The sequence below is a fragment of the Budorcas taxicolor genome, chromosome 10 (assembly GCF_023091745.1).
Source record: "Budorcas taxicolor isolate Tak-1 chromosome 10, Takin1.1, whole genome shotgun sequence".
NCBI classification, from domain to species: domain Eukaryota; kingdom Metazoa; phylum Chordata; class Mammalia; order Artiodactyla; family Bovidae; genus Budorcas; species Budorcas taxicolor.
Genome location: NC_068919.1, coordinates 49,444,069 through 49,463,939, shown reverse-complemented (window position 1 = coordinate 49,463,939; position 19,871 = coordinate 49,444,069). Strand labels below are relative to the sequence as shown.

The window sequence follows — 19,871 nt, the reverse complement described above, 5'->3', positions numbered from 1 at the left end:
CAACTGGACAACTGGTTCAAAGTATTAATATTGTGTTATGTTTAAAATTCCATGTTTTTTACATATTCCTGGAGCACCATCACTCCTCAGTAAACATCCACCAGGCTGGCAATACCTGTTGTTCTCCTGAGTAAGCCGTCTCCTCCTTTCAGAAGGAGTCCTCTTTCAAGACCGTCCTCAGCCATTAACCCAAGAAGGTTAGGGCCAGAGAACTCCACCAGGGCAGTAATTCAGAATCCAGGGCAGGCAGTTTGCCCAAAGCCAAATGAAGACACATTTCCAACAGGAAAAGAAAAATAAACTACACGCCATAAACTTGTGGAATGAGTAACCCTGTCTGCCGAGAACTTCAATTGACCGTGTGATCCCTGCCGATGAAGCACACTGCCCTTCCACGGACCCTGACGTTTCATGCTCACAGATGAAGTGAAACCAGGCGTGCTCAGTAGCTCAGTCCTGTCCGACTCTTTTTGACCCCAGAGATCACAGCCCACGAGGTTCCTCTGTCCATGGGACTTTTCTGGGCAAGGAAACTTAAGTGGGTTGCCATTTCCTCTTCAGGGGATCTTCCCGACCCAAGGATCAAACCGCAACTCCCGTGTCTCCTGCAATGCAGGCAGATTCTTTACCACTGAACCACCGGGAAAGCCCCAGAGCGAAACCATCTGTCACAGTAAACCTGAACCAAGACATGAGGGCGGATCCCAGGATGCCATCCTACTGGAAACACAAATCAACATTTGACCTAGGAACACCTTAGTCTTTGTAACACCAGTTTACAAGAGTGTATGTTAGGAAGGTCTTCACTGAAATTCAAATAAGGGATGTGATGTAAAAAAAAAAGAAAAAGCAAGCTAGGGGGGCACCATTGGGGGAAAGTCTATGAAAATTTACTGAATAAAATGTACCACTGTCTTCATTTCTCCAGTCTTTGATATTCCAATGACTCGGTTTGGATTTTGAGAAGGTGGCATCATGATTGAGGAACTTCCAACCAGCAGCTACTGCAAGATATCTGCATTAGAGAGCCTGCCAGCAGAGCGGAATACGTGGGGCAGGGAGGAGCGTGCCAGGGAGGTACTGCATGTGAGGATGAGTGAGCTGTTTTCAGTCATGATTATGTTTGCTGGGAAGGGAAGCTGGAGTGAGTCTGAAGTAGGGAGCAGGGTGGGCTCCAGCACTTCTTAGCAATTCCTCTGCTTTCTAGACTCTTGTAATTTATTTCTGAGGCTGCTGATGACACCACCCTTCTACTCGGTGTGTGTGTGCATGAGATGTGAGTGTGGGTGAGTGAGCATAGGAGTGAGGAAGAGACGGGCAGAGGCAGGATGACAGACACAGGGGAACAGATCTGGGGGTGTTCATTCTGTCTGACCTAAGGCATCCCTCTCTGGCCTGACCCTCTTATTTAAAGAGGAAGGGACTGAGGACTCAGGAGATGAAGTGTTTCACTAAAACCAGTTGGTGACAGACCAGCACAGGATACAGTTCTTCCAAATCCTAGGCTAGAACTTAGCTCTAGATCAGCCGTTCTCCAAATATGAGGCCCAGACCATCATCACTAGCATCACTTGGGGGCTTGTTAAGAATGCACACCCCCAGGCCCCACCCCAGCCTCAATGACCCAGAAACTCTGGGAATGGGGCCCTGTCATAAGCCTTCCAGAGGATATTCTGATGCATACTCAAGTTTGAGAACTAGTGTCAGAAGGCAAAACCCCCCCGACATTTTCCATCTGTTATCCTCTTGACATCAAAGGAAAAAGTGTGTAACACAGTTCAGAAAAACAGAGGGCAATTTAAGCACATCCAGAGGAATGACCAAGAAGGGGCAAGGTTGGATTCCACATCCAGCACCTTCAAAGGAATGGCTGGAGTGGCTAAGTAATGAGTTCATGGAAGAGAAGATCCCAGATAAAACGTGGCAACTGCCTTGAACTAGCAGAAGAGCCATCACACAGAAAAGCCCCAAGAATGGTTCTTATGGCCGAATAGAGTAAAACCGACTTAGAGAAGGGCTGCAGTGCCAGCTGGTGGCAAGAGGTATCCAAAGGTGAGCTGATGACCCAGGAGGAATGGGTTTCCCATCAGAGCATGAATGTCATTTACAGATAATATTGTAAGAGAGTCTTAGATTATTTTAAATCGAAAAATTTTAGTAATCCTATAAAAAAGATGTTTTAGGAATCCGCATTTATTGATGAGATTATTCAGAATATTGTCAGATAACCAAACAGAAGGCTGCCACATCCCAGCAGCACCTTAAGGTGAGAAAAAGAGTCTTAGGCTGCACCACAAAGTGTGAAAATACCAAGAAGGATTTGCAGACAGCAAGTGCTTGCACCTGGGAGTTTTCCTTCCTATTTATCTTTTCCTCCCTGGAAATGATCAAGCATTGTCTGTCTGCTGTGGGCTGGAAAGGGTCTTGCTGGGGAGATGGGAAATGAACCCTCCAGGCCCCTTAGGGGAGGTGATGAGCAGCTAGGAATTTTCATCCTGGTCTTCCCATTGGAGTTTAACCTTGACTACGTCACTTGATACCTAGAAGAGTCTATGTTTTTTCCAAGAGAGAAAAGAAAAAAGGAAAAAAGATAGGCATTCCAGCATGAATTCTAGTATGAACAGGAACACCAGTATGCTCAAGTCCATCTCATCTGGTGACGGTGGTAGGACTTTTCTCTCTAGTCCAAGTCACTCACAGGGTCCCTCTTCAGCCCTGCTTCCCGTGTTCCTATAGACAGGAGGAATTTCCCCAGCTGGATGCAAAATCTATATTCTCCAGTCATCATCTTAACATTTTCCTACTCAATCATCCCCCTTGTATCCTGCAGAGGCCACATCCCTAAATGGCAGGTGTAGGAGGAATGTGACGTAGGACTCCTCGGAAGCCAGGGAGGATATGGCTCACTGCTTACACGCCACACATCTCCCTTGAGCTGGTTCCCTCCTAGAGTCACGCTGCTCATCAGCACCGGGCTTGGGGGATTACAGAGCCTACAGCCCGTCTGCCCACATAAGCAACTAAACGACTGATCGTTTTTTAACTAGCTCTGCAGAACCCCACCTGCAACCCTGAGCTCAGCATTCCAGGCCACATCCTGTGGGTGCTGACGAGGAGCCGAGTGCACTAAGAATGTCTACACAGGGCCGAAACTAATCTGAAAACCATCCTGACTCTGTTGTGCTGAGGTTTGCTTTCTTTTTTCCATTTGCCCCCGGACTAGCCAAGATCAACATTATAAATCGCTAATTCTGAACTGAAGGGCAGCGCCAACATTTCAGGAAAAAACAAGGAGGGGAAAATGATATATACATAGGCTTCTTCCTGAAGTTAAGACATGAAGACATAAAACACATCTGAAGATGACTGAAACTGCTCCTGCTTGGAGCAGAGGCCGGATGGCCTGACTTGAGCAGTGGGAAAACAGGCTGAGGCTGCCCTTGACCTCCACCTGTGCCTTTGCCATACCTGCTTTCCTCCCAGTCTTTGGGCTTCTTGGTTTCGTTGGGTTTGATGCAGCGAATGTAGTGAGGTGTACATTTCATCAGGGTGCTCACGAGGTCATTGGCTTGTTTCTGGAAAGGAAGAATAACATCATTTAGAAACATGGAATGTGCTCTAAAGTAGATCAGCTTTCCAAGGAGACTTGTGTGCAAACGTACAGCTAGAAATTCATCCTCATGAAGGTTTGTTCATTAGATTTAACTCAGGGATACTATACTTTCTCAAAGGTCTACTGACTGTTACGGTGATCTGAACACTCACAAGTGCATTTGAAATTAAATTTTTGACAACGATGAGGCCTTTTTAGTATGGTTAATAAAATAAAAGCAAAAAAGAATCCCCCAAACCCAGTATATCCAGACACATAATTTTTAAGAGAAATAAGAAAGCATGCTAATTATTAACAACTTTAGTTAATTTCATATCAACTGAGGGCTTTTGAAAATACATTTTTCTTATAAACTCTGGAGGGAGAGGTGGGGCACAAATTATCTGCAAGAACAAATCATTAGAACCCCCTGTACTCTTTCCAGGCAATCCAACCAATGAAGAATCATCTTAATAAAATGATGGAAAGTCACAACTAAAAGGTGGGAGACACATAACAACTTCAGAATTCATAAACCTTTATTATGCCATTTCATTCATCTTTTTCCTCAGCACGTCTTTTTACAGACTTGCTGACCTGGAGCCCTTTTAGTGTAGCAGGAAACTTACTCCTTCACAAACTAAAATGTTTGATGCAAAATCATTCCTCACTACCTGCACACTGGGCACCCATAACGGAACTGGGTTCAAGCAGAAAAAGCCACATAAATAGGGTTAAAATTGCTCATGACATATTTCAAATCATGAGTATCTCAAATGAAAAACACATCAGAGCCCACATCAGTATTTCTATCCCCACAGCTGAGCACACCCCGTGGATCCAAGAACGGGGCACACACAAACTCTCATTCCAGGCAAATCAGCGTGAAGAGAGAAAACCTCTAAAAGAAAATAGAGGATCTCTAAAGCCAGAAAACCATTACCAAGTCAGCAGAAGAGACTTGCCTGCAGTAGACAACCCTCTTTCAGTTAGGACTTTTGTATTTTCAAGGGTTTGGGAAATCCGAAACCCTTGAGAAAAACTCCAGTGTATTTGAAGCAAAAGTTCTCTATTTAGATATGCAGAATATGGCATTATTTGCAATGCTTGGAATTCAGAGCAAAGGTGCAGAGGCTATATGACCAAAGCAAAGCTCCGTGATAAAAATGTAAATTGACTTATCTTCCTTGTTGATGAGAGACTGCATCTTTTTTTTAAATCCTAAACTCTTATTTTTAAGAATAACTTGGCACACTATTTAGTCCTAAGCACTTAAGAGCATCTCTTTTCAACCTAGCAAGTTGAAAACACAGGGGAAAGTTTGACTTGAGTTTATATGCCACTTGACACAGTTCTTTCCAGCTCAAAATAGTAATGTACTGAAAATGCTTCACCCTGTGGATCCAAGAACAGCCACACACAAACTCTCATTTGTAGACACATGGATTTTCTTATTTATGACTCACGATTATCATTTCCATTTTTTAGATGAGAAAACGGGGCCTTAAATAAAGTACTGCTCGAGATGACACAATTAGTAAGCAACAGCAGTGAGGCTTGAACCCAAGTCTGTGAGCTAGCAAGTTTTTCCCCTAACCACAATGCCTTCCTCCTTCCTAAGGAAGATAATGAATAATTTATTGTAATACCAAAAGGAATTAACTGGGAGGGCTAGGATTAGATAGAAGCCTTTAGGTTGTGGCATAATTAATTTGAGCAAACAAGAATTTATCTTAACCATCACAATTATCCTGTACTTAGCTATGGGTCAACTGTAGATGTCCCCAGAGGTGGTAGGGAAGCCACAGTTTGAATTTACTCTGACTCCAGACAAGAAGAGCCCATGACTTAGAACAGAAAGCTTCCAAAGCTACTTGCTGAGCAGAAGTGGCCATCAAGATATGCAGACCAAACAGTAAGCAAAGGTGACACTCCTTAGGGGGACAGCTCCTCCTTCTACCCTCCACATAGACTGTTAGCAGGTCTGAACTAGGATCCTGGCTCTGCTCTTTGCAAGCTGTCTGACAAGTCACTCAATTTCTTTGGACCACGGTTGCCCATCTGTAAACTAAGCAGAACTGGAATACTCCTACTGCCTCAATCTGCAGGTTGGAATGGATGTTCAATGTCTCTCGGTCCAATTAGCTCATGGCACTTGCGTCTCCCGTCACTCTGCTCCGTTAGCGGCCAGGCCCACTTAGATAAAGCTGCCAGTCCAGTCTACTTTGCCGACTCTGAGCTCCATTCTATCTCCCAATAGTATCAACCTTTGGCTCTAATTTCAAAACTGGTCCCTTTTAGCCATGACAACGTAGAATTTAGGAAAGCCTCAACAATCGCATGTTATTAAATGAAGAATATGCTTTACAAACAAAGATAGTGGAAGTTCTCACCAAATATTCTATAAATTAAATTCTACAGAACACTCTCACATTTTAAAGAATTAGAATACATAAAATATCCAATATTAAAACTACCTTGAACACTGTTTTTCTTCTAAGGAACGCAGGATCCTTTTAAACACTTATACCTCAGAGATATTAAGATGATATGTAGCTACTATATATAAAATAACCAACAAGGACCTCCAGTATAGCACAGGGAACTATACTCAATATTTTGTCATGATCTATAAAGGAAAAGAACCTAAAAAAGTTGTACACATATATGCGTAACAATCATTTTGCTGTACATCTGAAACTAACACAACATTGTACATCAACTATACTTCAATAAAAATTTTTTTTTAAAAGATGACGCTTAGCATCTGCAAAATACTGAGGATATGAAAGATGTAAGAGATTGGGCCAGAGCTATGCAACTCTAAGAGGTGGCTTATGAGACATAAAACAGGGAGACCCACTCTTATGTGGAGGCAGAACATCAGACAGCCAGAGGCCACATGGTTCACCAAGAAGGGACCACTGGATGTGAGAATATGTAAAGTCCAGGCTCCCTAAACAAGCTTGCTGACTCCCCCAACCATAGCAGTCTGGGACATTCTGAGTATGCCTGGAAGGGGGCAATGCTGAGCATTCAACTAGATAAGAATAAGAAGGAGCCAAAGGGTTCAAGTCTTCCAAGCAGAAGAAAAATGCCCCTGCTCCCGCCCTCCTTTTTATAGGAAATAAGCTGGACTGAGAATCCAGACCACTTGAAAGTGAGTCACTGCAGCCCTGATGATCTGGGGATGTGAATGTGTGACAGTCTTGTGACCAGAGTTTCCAGCCTAAAGCGAATCCTCTTCCAGGACCCAGAAGTGACGGCGTGAGTCAGAGCCGAGCACAGAGGGCAACATCTGGGGCTTTGTGAGAACTGCACCTTCTCTCTGCCCCAGGGAACTCCATCCAAACTCCGTCCCAGGACATTCTATGTCTCCAGTTCCTTGAACAGGATTGTCCTTCATCCCCTAGTGGACTCTATCCTCTAACTCAAGACCCAGCTTGCATCTGACTTCCTCCACAAAACCTGAGGCCCCTCTGGATGGGATTGGCCTATTGCTGCGACATTACAGTGTTTGTGTCCTCAGAGGCTAGGGAGGCAGGCTTCCATTTTCCTGAACTTCAGGAAAGAGAAGAAAAAGCCAGTGAACAGAACGGACAAGAACCACCGCCGTATGCATGCGGCTGGGGTTACCGAGAAGGGGGAGAAGGGCAGGTAGGATCTGGTTGTACAGCTGGTGGGGGGAGGACAGTCCAGGTGGGGAGTCAGCACAGGCGCATCGAGTGTCCACTGAGAATTATCTAGAGACGAAGCAGCACGGGAGAGAAGGAGGGGACAGATGGAGGATACGTAACGTGAGAGCATATGCTTTCCTGTTTCTTCTGTTTCAGGCAGTGTGTGCCTTAGATGGATTATGAAATTAATTACCACGGTATCCCCCCTGAGATCAGGTACTAAAATCTCTACCAGAGAAGGCAAAAGAAGCACTGAGAATTTAGGTAATTTTCTGGCAATCATGTAGTGAGAGATTTGAACACTAATGATGAACCCCAGGACCCTACTGTTAATCACTTGATGATCCCATTGATTATAAAGACAGGGTGGTATTTAATTGGTATGATTCTTTAAAAAAGCATTTTTAATATGCACACTACTATATGTAAAATAGATAATCAACAAGGGTCTACTGTATAGCACAGGGAACTCTACTCAATACTCTGCAATAACCTATATGGGATAAGCATAGCTGAATCACCTTGCTGTACACCTGAAATTAAAACAACATTGTAAATCGACTATACCCTAACATAAAAGAAAATTTTAAAATAAATATATAATTTTAAAAGTGTTTTCATCTGGTATAATTAAAAACGAAAAAGTTTACTGACTGGTTTTAAAAAAACCAGTCAGTAAAAACATGATGGAGTATGTTCAACACAACCTTTAAATTCAGAGTGTTGTTAGGGACAATTTTATCACACAAGGCCTCTGATAATTCAGTGCACACCCCATGAGAGGCTTCCAAGAAACACTAAGAGAACTTCCCTGGTTGTCCAGTGATTAAGACTCCAAGATCCCAATGCACGGGGCATGGGTTTGATCCTTGGTCTGGCAATTAAGATCATGCATGCTGCAAGGCACAGCCAAAAAAAAAAGAACAAAAGATACACTAAGAATTCCTTTGATTCTGAGATACTGTAGGGCCAAGATGCCTGTAATTCACAAAAAGAAGGGCCTGCAAGGTCCAGTGAGGAAGGTGCATAAATTCCCCTTAAAAGGCTCAGTAGAATTTCAGGTATGTATAAAGTCCTTGGTGGAGTTTTGGGGTATGGTCTGGAAAACTGTCATCAAAATCCAAAATATGGCTCTAGATCATAAAATTTCTCTGATAGATTAATGTGAATTCTCCTAGATTCAGCACAAAGCCATTTCCTCTTAGAAAGTAGCTGATTATCATCTGCTGACTATTAAGCTACGAGGTACTTAATATCCCTTTGGGGTTTTAGTACAGCCAAGTCAAATCCAGCTAGCATCCTGTAAGCCTTTCTCGAGCAGCAACATCACTTCTGGCCATCTTCTGTAACCAATCTGTTGCATCTCACTGACCTCAGCCTGGCCCAGGGGTATGGTTCCCGAGTCCCAGAAAATCCTACCTCTTACAGGAATCCATAAATTTCCCAAAATAGAACAAACCTTTATTTTGCTTCCGGCAGTAGTTGGGCGCCCTTTCTTGTCAGCTTGCAGATTTTCCGGAAATAAAGACTTTATAAAAGGTCTGGGGAAGAAAAGAGAGAATGGATTAACAATCAGCAAGTACCTCGGGGGCTGGAACACCTTCTTCCATAGAGAAGTGAGAGTCATCCAGAAGCACAGAACCTTGACTACAGAATGGCCACCTGACTCAAAGCACAGGCCATCAAGACAGGAAAATAAAGCAGTGGACAAGAGGAACACTGAGAAAGAATTCTAAGACAGAAACATCTTGGAAAATAAAGTTGGAAAAATAAAATTTTAAACTCTGCCTTTCATGTTTCCCCACCCACTATTATTGAGACACACCTTGGCAGCAGGACACAACAGAGGGGGCTGAGTGTGAATTTGCTGAGTTAAATAAGATAGGCCATAGCAGGAGGATGTGTGTGAACTGTCCAGATTCAATGCAGATTCTGCTTTGCTCTAAAGCAGGGTTTCTCAGCCTTGGTGCTAAGGATACTTGGGATTGGATAATTCTGTGTTGGGAACCCAGGGGTGGGGTGAGGGGTGTGCTTTACACATTATGGGATGTTTCACAGTATCAGTGGCCTTTGCCCACTAGATGCCAATAGGCCACTCTTTCTATCATCCCTTCCTTCAAGCAAAAGACCCTGACGAACTGTGCTTTTGAGTATGAGCAATTTTAAGTGAAGCTAATTCACTAATGCTTTGCTGGCTGAATGTGTCTTCATTAGGAAGTGTCACTGGGCTGCATCTGTTGATATGCCTGCCTCAAAGGGCACGGGGCAAGGACAATGTCTTAGTCACTGCAGTGCGCCCAGTGTTTGGAGCATGACCTCTACCCTGAACACAGTAGGCGCTCAATAAATACTCGCTGACTGACTGACTGATGGAATGAACGTGATCCATGTAAACTCCTCCCAAGTGACTTACTCGTAGCAGTAATAGTGCTAGTGGCTCAGTTGTGTCCGACTCTTTGTGACCTCATGGACTGTAGCCCGCCAGGCTCCTCCATCCGTGGGATTCTCCAGGCAAGAATACTGGAGTGGGCTGCCACTTCCTTCTCCAGGGGATCTTCCCGACCCAGGGACTGAACCCGGGTCTCCTGTATTGCATGCAGATTCTTTACCATCTGAGCCAGGGAAGGCCAAGTGACTTACTGGGCATCATGAATTTTCCAGGAAGTCTCCCCAGCAATAACCTACTTTTAACCTCACCAGACACAATTATAGATTTTTACAGCACATGTGTTTTCTAAACAATAGACCATGTCTACACGACACAAGTTTTAGATGGAAGCATCAATAGCTCTTGAAGTTGGCAGTAATTTTAATAATTTAAAAAAATCTCTGAAAGCATGTCTGCACCTGATTATCATAAACCCCACAAGCCAGGACTTGTGGTTTATCTGACCTTTTAAGAGCAAATAGATTTTTATGTTTTATGTTTTGAATGAAGAAATCTCTGAAGTGAGGGGCGTGAGTGCCAAGGAAGTACAAGCCTGGGAAGATGCGGGCTGGGGAGGAGTGGAGGCTGGCGGGAGGGGTAGAGGATTAAACAGAGCAGAAATTTGAACTGTGGACCAAAAATGAAACTTGATTTTTGCTTTCATAGAAGTCAGGCCCTTTCTAGAAAATAATCATGCTTGCAACTGTTGATTAAAGCAGTTAACCCTGATATTATGATATCTGAAGTAAGAGACTAAAAGGACATTATTACTTGGAGGAAGCTCTAAAACTTGTAAAAACTGGAAGACTGTGCAATATTGTATTTGTCTGGCATAGAGAGGCTTGATCATGAAAATGATGCCTGACATCCGTTACCCAGGACCATGGGGACCTTTGCAGGCAACAGGGAAGGAAAGGACATGGCAAAGCTGGTCCTAAGTGCTCTAGCAGCTTGCAAGGGGGTGGGAGGGTGGGCGGTGCGTGGTGTTCCCACTGCTTCTATGACCATAGCTTAGTCAAGGTCTGGGGAGTTAAAATGGATCTCTGAGTGTCCTTCCCTGGGTTCTCGAGCCACTTCTCAAGTGCTTCAGCAACTCAGGTTAACTTGGGTGTAGCTAAGCCATTAGCATTTTTAAAAACTGAGTGACTGAGGGGAATTCTTAGGATGATATTCCAAGGGCACAGTTTCACAGAACCAGACTATTCCACTCATAGATGACGTGGCTATCCCAACCCAATCCCAGGATGGGCACTTCTTCTAGATAAAACCATTGAACATGATGAAGCTGGAGACCCTGAAGGGCTTGCAGATGGCACTTAGAATGGGGGGTGGGACGTATTAGGGATAAGGGAGAGACTAAGATTGGGGGGATAACTATTTTAAGAAGTCAAATTGTCTAACGATAACTCAGACCTAACAGCACAAGGAAGCAAAATGATGACATTTATTTTTTATTTTTTTATTTTTAAAAAATATTTATTTCTTTGGCTTCACCAGTTTTAGCTGCAGCCTGGGGACTCTTAGTTGTGGCATGTGGGATCTAGTTCCCTGACCAGGGACTGAACCCAGGTCTCCTGAATTGGGGGCACCGAGTCTTAGCCACTGGACCACCAGGGAAGCCCAAAATGCTGACATTTAAACATCACAAGTTTGTCCTAATACTAAAAAATGATCAAACCCCTGTGTCAGATAAGGCAAACACACTTACTGCTCACTGCTTTGCATAAGCTCGATCAGATCCATAAAAAGCACATCACGGTTCCGCTCACAAAAGCCATCCATGTCATAGGATACCTTGCCAAGAATGGAAAGAAATCAAATTTTATCTTTTAAATATTTCATTGAACAAAACATCCAAGCCAGCATGGCTATCTTTCACAGAATATGCGTATTTTCAGATGTAACAAATGCGCTTTCATCCTGATATGCCACATTAAGGCTGTGCATGTTCTACTTGCTAGATGACTTAGCTGGTGATGGCCTGGAGATGCTGATTGCATACACGATCCAAAAGACATCGCCAGGCCCCCAGCTCTCACGATTACATAGTCCTTCTACAGATATACGGGTGTGTAAATAATACACTGAATTCTTTCCCTAAATTTTAGCTAAGATGGAATAAAATGAAACTGTGCACACTAAACCACTGCAATGGGCCATGTCATGTGAGGCTTTTTGATTTCTCCCATGAATGGTGTTAGATCAATTTAGCTATAGCCTCATGCTCAACGATCCTCCCTGGTTAACAAGAGATTAATTGGGATGAAGAGTGAGACCAGTGAATTTCCACAGTACTGTGAAGTCTCCAAATATCACGACCTCAGTTTACTTATCTGTGTATCACCAGCCTGGTAATGCAGTAACACAGAGTACTCATGCATTTTATAAGAACAAACCCCTGGTCCTTATTTATACTCCCAAGGAAGATGGGCAAGTAAAAAAATGCAGGCTTGCCTAAGAGGCAAGATGAACACTCATTCCTTCGGCAGTTAATATATATGCTGATTCATGCTTATGTTATATAAGGGTGATTCGTGTTAAAACACACGCAGCAGTGTATACTATCTTTTGTTTGTCTCTCCAAATATTTCATAAGCCCCATGTTGAATGAATGAATGATGGGTCAATAAAACACAGCGAGGCAGATAAAACTATATGGACACTTTCCAGTTGCCTCATGAGAAAACAGATTACAGACCCAAAGGCTTAATACAGGTAACTTCCTTTTTGTTGAACCCCTGCTCCCTGGCCATACCTTCCCAGCATAATGGTGAATAATGAAGCCTTGGTTCCAGCTGTTGAAGTGCTCATGGTTCCCAATCTGCATCTGCAGTTTCTGGAGCAGTGTCTGGTCCGCCCCCTCACCCACTGCGTGCATCGTGGCACATACATCGTCCAGAATGCTCATGATTCCAGGAGGGTTCTGATGGGACCAAGAAAGCAAAGCCCCAGTTCACTGACTGTTCTAAAACATACCATGTTCATTAGGTCCTTCCTTAAGCAAGGAAACAGCTCCTGAGACTTAAGATACCATCTTGGAAGTCAGTCTTTCCCTTTGAGGAAGGATGCTATTAATAATCCCAAATGGGAGCCACCTCTTAGATCTAATGATAGAACAAAATCCATTTTCAAAAAGAGAAGTTCAACTTCCCAAGGTTCTATTCAAAGTCATACACAGAATGATCATTATCTGCTCACTCTTATTGTACTAGGTTGATTTTTAAAACTCTGAAGAAAACCATTTTTCTTTGACCCTAATTCATTCCTTAATGTTTGTTTTCAGCTTGTTACCCATATAGACATAGATAATACAGTTACATACTGGATACATTCTATCATATATCACTTTTTCTGCATAGCACTAGTTTATAAATAATCCTCCTGCTTTACATAGTCTTTGTACTTATTATTTTGATGGCTATATTTCCCTGCTTTTGTATGCTATAATTTATTTAAGGACTGAATTCTCTATGAATGTTTTCATCATTTCCAGTTTGGGACTTTACAGTACTGTACAGATGTGTCTATGCCCTTTTATTTTCTTTTGAATAATTTCTAGGGCTAAAGTCCTAGAAGTTGTATAAATGGTCTGGAAGGCAGGGCCAATTTTGTCTCTTCATACACTATGCCATCAACATAAGTGGTAACTGTCTCCTCTTAAAATTCAGTAATGACTTCCCTTCATAAATTGACAATGTGCTTATATACACATGTATATATTAACTGTAAGAATAAAACCCTGCTTTCACACATATACGTAGAAGCAAAATAAATGTAATTGCTAAAACTCTCTGCATCAAGGATTTCCCTGGTGGTCCAGTGGCTAAGACTCCACACTCTCAATGCAAGGGGCCTGGGTTCAATCCCTGGTAAGGGAGCTCGATCCCACATACCACAACAAAGGCCAGGCACAGCCAAATAAGCAAACAAAAAACACCTCTCTTCAGTCAGAGCTCTCACTCTCTCTATTCTAATGCAATGATGGAGAGAACAAGAACTCTCTTGGTGTAAACCTGTCAACAGTGAAGAGACACACCAGACCATACTTACAACTTTGTTTTCAATGAGGTCACATACGACTTTGTTATTAAAGTAATCAATGGGTGTCCATCTAATGCCTTCTTGCACATATTCTTCCTGTAGGACAGAAAGCAGGAATTCTCATTGACTCAGTGAAGACCAGCTAGAGTTCAGCACAGATGGATATCACAGGCACATAAATCATCAGGAAAGAAAAACCTGGATCTCTTCCATAAAAACTAGCAATACTAATATTTTCTAAGAGGAAGAGGAAAAGAGAATTTCATTGCTTGGTAATTTTTATGTTTGGTTAGAACCATATAAAATTGCTTCCATACAATTGTTTTTGACATACAAAGATGGCAATTAAAAATGGCTTAACCCATAGGTCCAGTTTTGAAATAATCTCTTTGAACTTCACAGAGAACAGAAGTACAGATTAGCATCTAGGTACTTAGAAGGAAGGCCCCTCATTCAGGTCAGCTGCTCATTAACCATGAGGAACACCATCACATGCTCCTGGTTTTCCTTGTTCCTCACCAGTCCTGCTTTGTTAGCGTCCTTTGCTGGCTCTCCCCTCTACCCCCTGATCTTTATATGATGGGGGCTCTCAGGGCTCAATCTCCCAGCCTTGTCTTCTCAACCTTATGCTCTAGGTAATTCCAATCAACTCTGTGGCTTAAGATAACACCTATAGGCTAACAACACCTGAAAGTGTTTCTTTAGTCTAGGCTGGCCCCGAGTTCCAGAGTCACATGTACGTCATATCCTGGGATTCCCACTCAGAGGGTAACAGGCCTCTCATATCTACCACATTCAGCAGCGCTCTGGCCCTACATGCCTGTCTCCAGCCAACTGCTCTCCCCCTCATCTTACCGTTCAGCAAACAGTCTCCCCACTGGTCCTGTTACTCAAGCTGCAAAGGTAGGAATCATCTGCGACTCCTCTTTCCTCAGCTAATTATGTTGAGAGCAAGTCACACTGACTCATTCTGCAAAATATATACCAAATCTGACCCCCTCATTAGGGGATCATGTCCCCATCTCTGCTGCAGCCATCACTGTCCACGCCTCACCATTCTTGCTCAGTCTCCCTGGGAGTCTGGTTTTGAAACTTCCACTCTTGTTGGTCCTCCCCTGCCTCAGCCTGCCCTGTCTAAGTGCAAAGAGTCAAAGCCAACTGGTCAAAAACAAATCAGATGGCATCACACTTTACTGAAAATCCTTCAATGGCTTCTCATCATACTTCCTCTGAACTCTTCGCCATGCCCTACCAAGTTCCTCTGTGACCCAACCTTCTCCCATCTCAGTCTCCACCATGTCCACTCTTGGGGTTTGGCTCTAGCTACTCTGAGGAGTGGAAGAATTCCAGGGCAGAGTTTCCTAGGAAAACTATTGATCACTGGTGTTCCTAAGCAGACACATGAACACTTCCATGAATAAACATTCTTCAGACAGCCTCGGGTGTGTGCGGTGTGGGTTGACTGTGTCCCCCAAGATTTTGTGTCCATCTAGAACCCTAAAATGTCCAGAAATAGGATATCTGGAGATATAATTAGCTAAGAATCTCATAATGAAATTATCGTGGATTTAGGGTGACCCCTAATTCCAGAGACTGGTGTCTTTCTAAGAGAAGAGAATGAGATTTGGACACAGGGAGAAAATGGACACAAGAAGACACAGGCAGAGACTGAAGGCATGCTGCCCAAAGGCAAGGAATGCCAGGAGCACCTTGAGCTGCAAGAGGCAAGGAAGAATTTCCCCTATAGTCTCTGGAAGGAGTGCTACCCTAGCAACATCTTGATTTTGAATTCTGGCCTCCTGGACTGGGAGAGAAAAAAATTTCTATTGTGTTCAGCTATCTGGTTGGTGGTACCTTATTATAGCAATCTAAGAAATCAAAAAACAGTAGGCACCAGAATAAAAGGGAACTTGCACTGGACTTTCAGTAGGCAGTATAAACAAGGCAAGTAACCTCAAGTCAGAATTTAAATACCAGCTTTGTTAAAGACACATTTATTTTTATGTTAGATTGGGAGCAGAGCAAATCCGAGAAAACCAAGTTTTCCTTTGGAACACAGTATATGCCATAGGCAATTGGGGTTGGAATAGGTTTCCATTTGCACTTGGTCAATGAGTCATAGAGTAGTAAAAACAGCCAGTCATAAGTCCAACTTCACAGCATCATTTACTTACAGAGAAAGAAAATACAGCAGATGGTGTTTATACTTCAGACTAAAATGTCACAGTGGCATATGGTTTTTCTGCCTGACTCTATTAAGTACATTTTCTAATAAAAAAAACTATAATCTGAACCTATTACCAAAAGAGAGACATCTATACCCTTCAAAACAAATCAGAAACAGAACAAGATGAAGGAAGAGGACTGCTCACCTGTTCTGCCTTTAATGTGAGTTCAATAAAAATCTGCTGTAATTTTTCATTAACAAAATTGATACAAAACTGCTCAAAGCCATTTTTCTGAAGAAAAGAAAAAGACAAAGTGTTACTTTTATGTACTTGTTTCTGCAAAATCATTTTAAAGTCACTTCTTGAGTGATTTAGTGAAAAGGCTTAACGGAAATGTTGGCGGCATCAGTAGAAACAGCATGGTTTATATTTAGGAGATACTAATTTAGTATAGATACATGAAGAACTCAAAAAGGCAAAAGTGAGCCACAATGATATTTTTTTCATTGCCTAGAATTATTTCTTTCAAGCCAGGTAAAAAGCATTACCCTTCTTTCTCATCAATTACTCAAGCTGGTCTTACCTGAAATATTTCAAAGCCATAGATGTCTAGGACGCCAATGTTGTATTCCTGGTGGTCCTTCTCCATTGCTTTGTTGATAGACTAGAAGAAAGTAACCAGCATGGTAATTAACTCCTCTCACATTCATATTAATAATGGGCATGCATGGGGATAAGAAAAGCAGATACTACTGCCTATGGAAACAGAAGCAGACAGGAAGACAGATGAATTGCTCCTTAAAAAGGCCTCAGTGCAATGTCAAGTTTGTGGGAAAACCACCAGAATCTTAAAAAAAAAAAAAAAAAAAAGTAGCATGGTAGAAAAAGAAAGTTTGCTTCATGATGAAAACCATTCATTTCTGGCAGAACTAGTTTTTCTCAGGAAGTCTTGAGAATTAGAAAATATCATCTTGGATGAGTGAAGTAAAACCTGTTTCACAAAAAGAACCAATATTGCAGAACTTGTAAATATTCTTTCCATTAACCCCATCCAGTATAGGCATACATAAGAGATACCGTGGGTTTGGTTCCAAACCACTGCAATACAGCAAATATCACAAAAAGTGAGTCACACCCTTTGTTTGTTTCCCAGTGCATATAAAAAAGATGCTTATACTACACTGTATGTAGTTTATTAAGTGCAGTCTTTTAAGTAGCATTACATATAAAAAATGTACATACTTAAATTAAAAATTACTTTATTGGTAAAAAAAAAATGCTAGCACCTGAGCCTTCAGCAAGTCATAGTAGTAACATCAAAGATCACTGATCACAGAGTACCATAACAAAAACGGCACTGATAGGTTTGTTCAACAGAGTTGCCACAAACCTTCAATTTGTAAAAAAAAATGCAGTATCTACAAAGCACAATAAAACAAGGTATGCCCTGTAATCAATTAATGATCATCTAACATAATATGGTCAGAGAAGGCAATGGCACCCCACTCCAGTGCTCTTGCCTGGAAAATCCCATGGATGGAGGAGCCTGGTAGGCTGCAGTCCATGGGGTCGCTCGGACACAACTGAGCGACTTGACTTTCACTTTTCACTTTCATGCATTGGAGAAGGAAATGGCAACCCACTCCAGTGTTCTTGCCTGGAGAATCCCAGGGACGGGGGAGCCTCGTGGGCTGCCATCTATGGGGTTGCATAGAGACTGACACGACTGAAGTGACTTAGCAGCAGCAACATAATATGGCAGGAATGTCAACAAGACAGTCTTTATTCTCAGAGGCAACTATGGACAGTAATGCCATTAGTTAGTATTAAAGTGATGGTAATGAAAAGCGACTTTACATGGATTCAACATTCACCAGGCTTTGGGAAGGGCTTCCCAAGTTTTGTTTCATTTAGTTCTTGCTACAATCCTCTTAATGACACTGATAACATCATAATGTATAAAACCACACTGGATAAGAGGAAGGGTCTGGAATTCAATTTAAGTAGTATGATGATTCGGGTGTTCTTGACCACTGTGAAGAGAGATGTGTAATCAATGAAACAGATAATGATGGAGGTGGGGTATAGGTTAGAGGGGGTTAGTCAGGCCTGCAGGGGAGGGAAGAATGTAAGAGAAAAATTCCTGGGGATTGAGAATAACTGGAGGAATTTTTAAGTACCAGAGTTGTTTTCCAGGCAAAGAAAATGACATTCATCTTTTATCAACCAACAGGTAATGATGTATAGCACTTAGCCCAGCACCTGGCAAGGAGTCAGGGCTTAATAAACATCAGCTCCAATTAGCATCACTTACACAGGGCATCTGCCCCATTACACCACACAATCAAGGGAGGACAGAAAGGAAATAAAGTGGGAAGGCCAGCACTGGAAGGTTCACTGAACAGAGACAAGAGATGTAGGTTTTAATCCCAGTTTAGTACAACCCTCCTGCTGAATGGCCTTGGGTGAAATCACCAACACTCGAGGCTAAGATTCCCTTGTCAATATAATGATGGGCCTGGACAAGGTAAAGGCATGACTAATGTTTTGTATAACCCTGACCGGATTCCTAAGCAATCTTACCATTAATATAACCATAGGAAGTACACAGAATATTTACCCTACCCTACTCTGATCTACTCAACCCTAAATACACCCAACAATACTTTAAGCCTTATAGATGTTGCCTGGAGTGAAGCACAGACTTTTGGGATCTAAAGGCCAGCCTGTTGTCCCCTGACTGGGGTTCCCACGGGGTTCTTTCTGGCTGGAATAAATAAAAGGTAGCAGAGTGAAATAGCTGGAGATCTGCCAAATTACCTGGGTTTAATTCCTAGGTTTATCACTTAATAGTGGTGTGACCTTGGGGAAGTTCCTGAACCTCTCTGTGCCTCAGAATTAGCTTATATGTTTAATAGAGATAATAATACCTAAGTCACAGAGTTGTAAGAATTATTCTTTTTCTAAAAGACTTAGACCAGTATCTGGCACGTAGTTAAGTGCTATATAAGTGCTTGCTATTATTGTTCTAATCATTTACAAGCTACAGGGATGAACACAGACTGTCACTAGCAGTGACAGTGCTGAGACTAATTTTCAGAATCTATAAGTTATATACATATATAAATATGCATGTATATGCATATTTAGATATAATATCTGTATGCTTACACCATCATTTTATTTTATTTTTTACACCATCATTTTGAAAGTCTGTGGTAGTTTAAAAAATATATCCAAGAAGTCTTTGACACTCCTCTCCCCCCAAAATTGGAAATTAAATCTTCTGCTCTTAACCATGGGCTGTCCTTAGTCACTTGATTCGGATGAAGAGAAGCTGACAGACTGGCAATATCTGAGGCCAAGATTAGGACATCAAAATCTCTGCAGCTTCTTCCTTGCTCTTTCTCTTACGCATTCTAGATGAAATCAACTGCCATGTTGTGAGGATATTCAAGCAGCTCCAAAAAAGATGCCCATGTAGCAAGGAACTGAGGCATCCTGCCAATATGAAGATGCCATCTTGGAACCAGATTCTCCAACCTTCGTCAGGCCTTGTAGTTCTAATCAGCATCTTTTTGCCCTCTCATCCCTGAGTCAGAACCACCAAACTAAGTCACCTCCAAACAGCTGACCCACAGAAACTGTGAAAAAATAAATGCTTACTATTTTAAGCCACTAAGTTTTGGGTTAACTTGTAATGTAACAATAGATGACAAATACAACATTCCAAACCCTTAAGCTGAAAGATTACGACAGTGGGCCTCCTCTTTTTCTGGTCTGTAGTTTTAGCTTTACTAAGTATTTTGTCCACAAGAAGCTGTTACCATATTAGAGTTTTGCTGGACAATACTAGAAGTAAAAGTGGAAAAGTAAATCATGGTTCCAGTGTGAGGATAAAACACGGAGGAGCGAAGTGATGATCACATAAGGAATGAGCCAAAATGTGGAAACAAAGCTCTGAG

The 19,871-nt window shown here is 42.2% G+C and overlaps 1 protein-coding gene across 1 annotated transcript in view; it reads right to left on the bottom strand.

The window, feature by feature from the left end:
- The window catches only part of MYO1E (myosin IE), a 214,186-nt gene that overhangs the window by 49,666 nt on the left and 144,649 nt on the right, over positions 1 to 19,871 (bottom strand). Inside the window, exons 11-17 of the mRNA XM_052646372.1 lie at positions 16,490 to 16,570; positions 16,111 to 16,197; positions 13,748 to 13,834; positions 12,453 to 12,620; positions 11,406 to 11,491; positions 8,729 to 8,810; positions 3,469 to 3,575 (exon numbers count right to left, since the gene is read on the bottom strand). Of these exons, the coding sequence (XP_052502332.1) occupies positions 3,469 to 3,575; positions 8,729 to 8,810; positions 11,406 to 11,491; positions 12,453 to 12,620; positions 13,748 to 13,834; positions 16,111 to 16,197; positions 16,490 to 16,570 (698 nt within the window). The remainder of the gene's footprint in view (positions 1 to 3,468; positions 3,576 to 8,728; positions 8,811 to 11,405; positions 11,492 to 12,452; positions 12,621 to 13,747; positions 13,835 to 16,110; positions 16,198 to 16,489; positions 16,571 to 19,871) is intronic.